The sequence below is a fragment of the Phaethon lepturus genome, unplaced genomic scaffold (assembly GCF_000687285.1).
Source record: "Phaethon lepturus isolate BGI_N335 unplaced genomic scaffold, ASM68728v1 scaffold23674, whole genome shotgun sequence".
Classification (NCBI taxonomy): domain Eukaryota; kingdom Metazoa; phylum Chordata; class Aves; order Phaethontiformes; family Phaethontidae; genus Phaethon; species Phaethon lepturus.
Window position 1 is genome coordinate 2,491 of NW_010537351.1, and position 9,655 is coordinate 12,145.

The 9,655-nt window shown below is 50.0% G+C and overlaps 1 protein-coding gene across 1 annotated transcript in view; it reads left to right on the plus strand.

Moving 5' to 3' along the window:
• The first annotated feature begins 7,120 nt into the window (after positions 1 to 7,120).
• SEMA7A (semaphorin 7A, GPI membrane anchor (John Milton Hagen blood group)) overlaps positions 7,121 to 9,655 on the plus strand; it is a 24,198-nt gene continuing 21,663 nt past the window's right edge. The window contains exon 1 of the mRNA XM_010286475.1: positions 7,121 to 7,232. Coding sequence (XP_010284777.1) covers positions 7,121 to 7,232 — 112 coding nt within the window. The remainder of the gene's footprint in view (positions 7,233 to 9,655) is intronic.

Sequence of the window (9,655 nt, forward strand, 5' to 3'; positions counted from 1 at the left end):
AGCAAAAGGAGAGTTCAGAGGGAGGAACATAAACAGCCCTTGATACATCCTTTGAAGTCAAGACAATGGCTGAGCCACTGGCTTTGAACATGAAGCCTCCTGATGCTAGTCCTCTTGAACTGAGCCTGGAAACTTAAAACAAACAAAAAAATCCTAAAGCTTTTAAAGTGAGACCAGGGATTTTGGGGAGTGTTTCTCACCACACAGCCTCTCTAGCTGACTCCTGGCTGTTCCAGGCTGCCAGCAAGCAGAAGGGTTGTTCCAAAATCACTTTGAGCCTTTTTTTTTCCCCCCACTTACCAATGAAATAACCTGCTGATTTAAAAGCATGGTCCACTTGTTCAGCAGGGTGTGTTAGTTTAGGTGTTGAGTTTGAGGGAGAAGCTGGAGAGCTGTGGGTTTCCACTTGGGGGGGTGACAAAAGCATCAAATGGGTTATGTAGGATCAGAGCTAGAGTCCCCTGCCTTCCTGCAGTGGCCAATAACAGATGCTGCAGAAAAACCTTTAAGAACAAGAGAAAGATCCATCTCTAATAGATTATTTTTTTCCCCCAGCATCCAATGGTTTGAGGTTTAAGGACATTTAGAGCTAGAAATCAGGTGTTAATAGTTTATGGGCACCACAGAACTTTTTCTTTGAACACAGATATAAACTCGGGTCCTCCGTGCCACCCTGCAGCAAGGAGTCCTGCAGTTTAGTCACAGGTTCAAAGTCTGTGACCTGCAAGAGTCTTCGGCAGCTGGCAGGAGGAGATGAGGTGCAGCCGTGGGACTGTGGCACAGGTGACTTTGGGGATGTCACACTCTAAAGGGGTGGTGGTGGTCCCAGTAAAGCTCTGAGGTTTAATTTTTGGGTGCCTGGGATTGCTGTGGCTGCTGAAGCAGCGACAGGTGACGGGGGTAGCTAGGGGAGTCGGGCAGAAAATTGTCGCTTTGTCTCGCTAAAGCAAAAGGAGTTGCTAATGACAGCAGAGCTCTGTAATCCCCCAGCAATGCTCATTGTGTTAATTGGATTGTTTGTGCCCGGCCCTGTTCCAGGGAAGGGAAGGAGTGCTGACCGTCCTGTCTCCAGGGCATTCCTTCCTGAGGTGTAGCTCCCTGGCATTAAATGCTTTGACCCCGAAGGATCCTGTGTTACACATAATTTAATCATCCCTTGGATCCTGCCAGCCGATGTCTGGTCATTTATTCTTCCTCCTCTTCATTTTTTTTCATTCTTTTCCTCCCCTTGCAAAACCCTGTGACCTGGTTGCTTATGGCTTTCTGCAATTGCTTTTCCGAATGAGCCATGTGGGAGCTATCTGGACATGTAATCACCAGGAAGCAGGTGACAGGCATGAAGCCTGTACAAGGAAGAGCAGATGGGAGGCAGGAAGAAAGAGGAGCTCTTCCCTGCCCAGGCCAGTGTCCCTTTCAAGAATTTTGACAGGGGACAGAGAGAAAAATAACTCAAATGGGTCCAGCACAGGGTGAGATCCTGAGCTGTTCCCATTCTTCTGCTGGAAGAGGCTGGTTGGACTTCCTCTGTCTGATGGAAAGAGAAACCAGTGCTTCTGTGGTGCCGAGCCTTCGTGTCACCAGGCAGGCTTTGAGTTTAGAGCAGAGGATGGTGCTGAACTTGCAGACACTTACCTTCTGTGTCACTTGGCCCAGGGTTGTCTAGCAGGGACCAAAATAGGAAGGAGGAGCAGGAGATAGCCCACTTCTTAGATGTCTCACCCTTCCTGGCGAGACAGATAGCACTGCTGGAAGTACTTGAACACTGCAAGGTCAACTTAATATCTTTAAATGAGTTTACTTTCCTGAGCAGCCTCCACTTAATCTTAAGTGCCTGGCCAGCTTGTAAGAGATTCTGTTGGCATTTTTCCCAGCAGCAGTTTGAAGTGGCTTCTTGGGGACCAGGTGACTTGCTTTCATTCCCCAGAGAAAAATGTGGACTTAAATTCCATCCCATGCTATGGCAGGGGATGGGAGAGCAGATCGCAGAGAGTGAGCTTTAACTTGTGTGTTACCAGGAGGACTTTGTGGGTTTGACAGAGCTGATAAAAGGGGCTTATAGGCTTGTGTACGGGATGGTGGGTGCTGAACCCTTCTTAGGACTGTTCAAAGCAGCTGGCAGGTGTGGGGATTGGTACTGCTGAGGGGGCTGCTTTGCCCACTGCTGAAATGTAGCTGTTCCTTCAGGAGAGCGCGGTAGCTGCTCTGCAGCACGTGGCGATGCTGCCCTGAAATCCAGGCCCTGCCAGGAAGCAGAGGAGCACAGCGGTCAAGAAAAGAAGCACCGGGAGTTTCAGGTAGGCAAAACACAGCCTGGCCTGCTGGGCCCTCGTGGGAAGACAGAGCTGACACGCTGTGCAGCATTAATATATCAATATGCAGCTCTCGTGGTGGGAGTGCAGCAGACCAATCTCAACAAAGCAACTTATTTCTGTTCTTTTTGTTTTAATTTTCTTTTAACTGGGAAGGACTCTGCATTGGGTTTTATTTACTCTGCCTAAAGCCTTTGGTACCCCTGTCTAAGGAGTGTGTGTGCTCTTGTCAGTCTGTGTCACAGATGTGTAGCTGCTTTACCCGCTTTCCTGCTCTCAGTGAGTTCTCACTGAATCACTATTGACAATGCTGCTTGTTAATGTGACGAGCATTCAGGTGAAACTCATTTGCCAACCAAATGGGTGTTGGTAATGAAAAGGGTGAGGTGTGGTTTCGGGGTCATCCAGATGACTTGTTTGTGGTTAGTCCTTGGGCAGGACCCTTGCATGCTGCTGCCATGGGTGAATAGTGTTGTGAAGCTCTGGTCTGAGACGTCGTGCCTGGGCTGAGCCCCAGGAGTTTCCTCAGCAGCAGAGGGGAAAGCACTGAAGAAGGGCAGTCCCAGCTAGGGGTTTTGTGCTGCTCTCCAAGGAGCTGAGTGTGAGACTGCTCTGGCACAGGCTTCCCTTGGCCAGTCGAAGGGGCTGATCTACCGGAAAAGTCCCAGGGGCATGTGGTTCCTTCACCCCTTCCCTGACTCGCTTTTAAAACCCCTTGGGAGTGGCGTTTAGCACATGGGGGCTTCTGACCCCGCTTCTGACCCCTTTGCTGACCCCTCTTGGGGCAGATCTACTGTGCTGTCCTTCAGCATCATGGCAGAACTGAGAGGGGGAGGTACACCAACTGATTGGGCCCCCCAGACTCAGTCCAGCTTCAACAGCCGGTGGAGATGAGCTTGCATGAAAACAACATGCCTGGAGAGGCTGAAGGGTTGACAGCCGTTGCGGCGCTGTGGCTTTAGGAGGGGATGGTTGACACTGCGGTAGCTGTCTGCAAGGGGGAAGGATTTGTCTGTTGAAAGCAGAATGCAGCAGTTTGCTGAGAAACGATCCGCTTTGCTTTCTTCCCACCTCACTTTGTCATCTGAGGACTGAAAGACCTGTTGGTCAGTGCCAAAGGAAACAGTGAGTGGAATTTCACTTTCTCCCTCTTGAAGTTCGGGCTTCTAAGTCTACTTGCTTCTGAAGGCAAAATGCAAGGGGTAAGAAATAGAAGCTCTGGTCTTCCAAAGCTCTATGGTGGTCATTTATAGTTGTGTCCCAGCCTCATGTGGGACATCAGTCCAGCCTGCAGCGGAGGGTTTCCCATGCTCTGTGTCAAAACAGGCGGTCTCCCAATCTCATCTTGGGAGGGACTTTGGAAACATGCGCACGTGTGTGGCATGATGGACCTAGTGAACATCCTCAGCCCTTTGCCATGTTCAAAAACGTCCTCCTTTGTGCTGCTCTGAAGCTGCCGTGGCTGGTAACGGCCAGGGATGGAGATGCGCTTGTCAGGTGTCTGGAAGAGATGGCACAACAGAGATAAGATCTTGCCTGGCTTTTGCAAGGATAAGAATGTTTTGTGGTGTTGCTATTTTTTTTTTTCCATGGAAGATTTGGCTGTGTTCAAACCCATCATGCCTATTGACTGTTTCTCAGGGTCACATTCCTGGCCTGGGGTTAGCAGAAGGTAAAGGATACGTTCTTGTGAATAATGTTTTAATGTGCCTGCTCATATCTAATGATTAGATATGGGCGGTTTCATAATAGTTAGGCTGTGTGGGCCACAGACATCCAAGCAGTCTGTCTCTTCTGCAGTGATGAATAAAACTGTTCCTCTTAAGGAAAATCTGTGCTTTATGGTTTTTACAAGATACTTGGGGGGAGGCTGTCTTCTGATCCGTGTTGGAACTGAGTAGCTTGATCTGGAAAAAACCTGCACATAATTTGCACTGTGGAAGTTTTGATACTTGGGTGAAGCAGACGAAAACCTCTGCAGGAGGGTGGTAAGTGGGGAGTTCGTGCCTGGAATCCCATCTCTTGTGTACGCATTCCTTGTCGGTAGCGGAGGACATGGCAAGTGGCTGAGGAGGTCCTGAGCAAAGAAGCTCTTCTGCAGAAGTGCTTGCCTGCTTTCGAATGGGTGCTTAACATTCCCTGGGGAACTCACCGAGGGTTTATTTTCTCAATGTACAGCACTGTGTGTGTCATGCCACTCCCTTGACCCTCCAGATCTTGCCTGTGTGTCGAAGCCACTTTCCCAATGTTGTTCTGTGCAATGATCTCATGTTTCTGCATCTGTGGGAGTCGGGCTGACCCTGCTGATCAGTTCATGCTGCTGCCCTGAAGGAGTGTGCGGGGAGGAAAGACGATGCTAAGGGGAGCTGTAGCTTCTGGAGGGAGCAAAGGCATTTGGGTGAAAGCTCAGTTTGAAGGAAGACCGTTCATTTGAAGAGTTGTAACCAGCATTTTGGGTGGGATGCTCATGTATACTTGCCTGTTCTACCACTGTCACTTTTTCCTCCTCTGCTGCAGGCTTCTTTGGTGAGCTGGCATGCGGAGATCTTGCACAGCTTTGTATTTAACTCATACACACTGAGCTGTCTGCTGAGTCTCTTGCTTAGTAAAAGCAAAACGGCATCATTCTGAATCCAGGACCACAATGCAGTCATGTTCATGGGGTTGCTCAGCTCATGATCTAGGAGATGGAGTGGGTATCGTGTGTTGAAGTAGAAAGAGCCCAGAGCTGAATGCTTCTGAAGTCTTGGGGGAGCTTGAAGCTGAATTTTATACATAGGAGCATTGTATTTAGCTGCAGGTGGAAAAAAAAACCCTAAAAGCTAACTATGCAGGGTCCCCAGGTGTGTTAGTTAGGGGAGAGGAAAAGGGGAAAGCAAAGGATTTGCTGTTATAATAAGGCAGAAACTCTCCTCATTTGTCTCTGATCAGAACCCTTCTGTGTTTCCACTTGCCAACTTTGTCAAGAGTGGGAGTTGAAAGCTGGTTTCCCAGCCCACCAGCTGCGTTGTGTCATAAAAGGCAAAGTGGATAATAATGTATGCACACTCATAGTGTGGCCCAAATTTGGGGTGGATGCAAAATCCCATATTTATTGGGATAAAAAGTCCCCATGTTTGTTAAGGAGCCAGCATGGGTTGTGTGGCTTAGGCTGTTGATTTACAAACATTTTTTTCACTCCTGACTGTGTGAAAGAGTCTTAATGAGTTAGATGTTCTTCAGGAAGCCTTCTCTGCACAAAAAGTGATAACGGGGTTTTTAGCACCTCTGAGAGCAATGGGGCAGATAGAGAAATAACTGCGGAATGGGCAGTTATTTCAAGGTGAGCACCAACACAAAGTGGTTCAAGACTGGGAATCACCATGTCCAAAAGTGAAAACCCAGAGATGATCTGTATGTTATTGTACCACCATTACCCAAGCAGACATTTGGTTAAAGAGAAAAATGAAACCTCATGTTTAGAGTTGGTGGGAAAATTCCTGTGGGTCCTTAAAATTCACCATTAGCCGGCTCATTAATTTTTTGCTTCCTTCAAAATGCCCCCCTCTTGCCTTGCCACTGTTCATCTCTTTCAGGAGCAGAGCAGCCCTGTGTCTAGCTTCAGTACCAACTTTAAAGAGCGCAGCTGCGTCTCTCATCCTTGTGAGTTCCCCGTGGGGCTCTCCTATTCTGGTCACGTCCGACCTCACTTTCCTTGCACGTAATGCCCTGCTCTTCTCATTAACAAAGCTCACAGCAGTTCCACAAAGACAGTCAGCCCTTCCTGGCCTTCCGGTGGGGATTGGCGAGGATGGGGAGGTTGGCAAAGCAAAGTGACTTTCCAGAGGTTGTGCCACAGCCCTGTGAGCGGGTGTGCTCAGCATCCCGGCCCTTCGGGGAGTATTAGCATCACAAAAGTTAGGGTAGGGTCTTAGGGAAGGGAGTATTTCTTCACCCCAGCTTCAAGTGGATTTTTCTGCGTGCACTCGGAGATGTCATTCGCTCTCACGCTCGCACCATGATCTGACTTTAGCTGGTCTGGCGAGGGGATGTGTGACACAGGGTAAGGGACACAGCTGAGTCGTCATTTGGCTTGTAGTCTTCCTCGCTTGAATGACAAATGACTTTGGGCAGTGTTTTATTTTTGCTAGAGTGGCCCTTTGCTATTATCTAATCGTAGCACTAGCAGGAAGAGGGCTGGCAGATGAGATATTCTGCAGCCTCTCTGCATCCTGCTGGGAGAGTGAGGAACAGCTCCCGAACAGAAGACTTGCTGCCTCGATATCCGAGCATGGCTTTCTGGCCTCGACACTTCCCTCTATTTAAGCAACTTGGAGTGGCAATCCTTTGTTACCGGTCTCAGCATCCTTCGTCTGCTGTTGCTTCTTGTGCATTCTTACACGTTTTCATTCTTATTTAATTTGTATCAACCTTAGTATTCCTCTTGCAAGTCTGAGTTGATTGCGAGGCTTGGGCTAGCTGCAGCTTTTCTGAAGAGCCTGGAGGTGAACAAAGCCATCAGACTCCTACCTTCCCCTTAGAGAAGGAGGAGGAGGGGGGAAGAAAAAATGAGAAAAGGACCAAAAGCCCCAGCAAAGCCTGCAGGTATAAACTGCTGAAGATCGGCTCAACTGCTGAAGGTTTAGAGCCAACTAAATGAAAAGAGTCACTTCAGATCTTTTTTTGAGGTTTGCTTCTGAGGAAGTTAAAGGCAGTCCCGCCCTCTGTTTCAGTCATTGGCTGTCCTAGATGCTGCCGACTCTTTTGTATGAGGCAAGCGTGCAGCTGCGAGCCTCACAAGCTCATGATCTCTGCTCGCTGAATAAGTAGAAATGGGCAGGAGGTCGCCCGTTGCCCTCGTCGTGGCCCTGTGGGCTAGCCAGCTGGGCATGTGGGCAGCGGGGCGCTCCAAGGTGAACCCCAGGATCATCACAGCTCCGCAAGGTAAGTCCCGGGCTGCGGTCGGCTGCAACCTTGAGATGCGGCAGTGTCTGCAGCCTGACAGCTACTCCCTGCGCCGTGTATTTTCTGCCCACATCGTGTCTTTTGGGAAGAGTTGGTCTTTTTTTTTTCTCTTTTTGTCTTTTCGGGGAGGCTTTTAGCTCATTTTAACGAGAGCCAAAATGCCTGTGATCTCAGGAAGGGGCTTCTGGCTTGATTGCTTTTAAGTCAATTTTTAGATCCCTTTTCCTGCCAAGTCCTCGCCCTTATATATTCTAAAAACATTTTCCTACAAGCTAGGTGTATTAAAGGCTGTCGAAAAGCCCTGAAACAGACTCAGTAACCATTTCCTCTAACTCGCAGGGAGAAATGGAGAAGTACATTTGCATAATATAGTTAATTTTCTTATTTATCCGGTGTACTTACCCTCTTAGCTGCAAATAAGTTCTGTGAGTAAATATTTGCAGAAGATCTCTATTCTCTGAGAAAATATATGCATCTGAAATGGCACGCAAGGACTTAGAATCAGATCTGATCTTAGCAGAAACTGAACAAAGAAATGTTTTCAAGGAGCAAGCTTAGAGCACAGTTGAAAAGAGCAGACTAACGTTTACTGGCTTTATCACGCGTTTTCCAAGCTTTTTGATTAATACCCTCCAGGGAGGCTTTAACAAAAGACCCCGTCTTGTCCCTGGCGATTCTGGTGTTTGGCTGAGCCGGCGGGCTCAGCCGAGCCGCGGGTCTAGCGCTGCTCTGCAGTACAACAGCTCCTCTGTGTTTCCTATTCGCCGACAACTTCAGAGGACACGAATTTCCCGTGGTTTGTTCTGCGCCATCTGTTATTCTTCTGCCGTTATTTATTATGTCCTCCTCCTCCTCTTCCTCCTCCAGGCCCATCGCTGCCTGCGGATGAAGGGCCAGGAGCAGAGGGAAGGGCGGTGGGTGTGTGGCTCGGAGGTGGCCTCTGCCTGCTGTGTCGGTGGCACAAAGAGAGACGCCGGCAGGGAGGGCAGCGAAAGGTTGTTCCTAATATTGACTCGTTTTATCTGCGGGCAAACGAGGCGGCTCAGAAAAGAGGGGCTGGGCAGAAGGCATGGAGCCCGAGACTGATCAGAGGATGAGGGTCACGTATTTCTCCATAGACATTTCCCCTGTGCCGCTTAGGAAAGCGGGGGGAGAAGTTGAACTGCAGGGGTCTGGTGTGGCTGGAAATGCCTGTGGTAGAGTAAAACTGTGCTGAGGGGAAAGAGAGGGCTCAGGCAGTTGATTTCCACCTGTCTTTGGGCCATGCTTGGCATGTATATGCAGTAGGGTCATTTGGCCTTTCGCTGCCTCTGTGTCAGGGTGCCTTTCCCAGCACTGAACACGGTGAGGGTCTGTCACTGAGAAATGCCGAAGGCAATTAGTGTTACGACACTTCCCTGCACAGGGATCAGCTTGTGCTTATCTATTTCTGGGTTTGGTATTTTTTTTTGAGAGCTTAGCTGGGACACAGGCCAAGGGATTTCAGTCAGGGAGGTACCAGAGGTAGCCATGTGGCACACCCGTTAAGAGTCGGTCGTGTCCTATTTAAGAGATTGCATTTTGCTTGGCGTAACCTCTGCCCTTTAGGAAGTGGGTCTGTGGGTGAGGAGGAGGGTGAAGAAATGGGACAAGGGCGGCAGGGAGCCGTCTTTAACTTCCCCAGTGCCCCAGGCACAGCGAAAGGCAAGTGCAGCGTCTTTGGTAAAACCTGCAGGTTGGCACAGTGCTGCTGTTCACAGCCACGGATAGAGGCTCGTCCCTCGCCGCGGGGGTGACGGTGTCACGGGGCTCGGTTTGCGGCTCGAGCCCTGGCCCTGGAGGCTGGGAGCGGGACGGAGCCGCGCGGGAGTGCGGGACGTTTGCGTGGGTTTCGTGCCGGGGCTGGGCTTGGTGTGCTGCTTTTGCCATGGTGCAGCGCTGGCTTCAGCCCTGGACTCTGCAGGAGCTCGCAGCTCTTCACGTAATTAAATTTCTTACACGCCACAGCCCCTCGTTAGCGCAGGTATGGAAGCCTCAGCAAAGACACCTAGAGATGTTACAGCCCTGGGGGCGAAGGGAGATATTCCTGGTGCTGGGCAAAGCTGCAGCTGCCTTTGCCACCTCTCAGCCTTGCTCCCCTCACCAACCAGCACCCCGCCAGACCCGGGCAGCCTGAAAGACTCTGTTTCACCCCACGGTCCCTCATTGTCCGGTTTTGTAGCAAGAAATAGGTGAGGGGACGTTGCGAGCTGGGAGGAACATGTAACTGGGTTTAGGTGGCAACATCCCGAGCTCAGGTCTGAAGACAAAGAAACCAAGTTGTCCTGTCTCGGTGCTTGGAACTGCCTGGGTTTAAGTAATTTCGCAGTCGTGGGGACCTGGGCTTGCGGCAGCGGGCGGCTGGAGCGCGGGGCTCCGCGGGG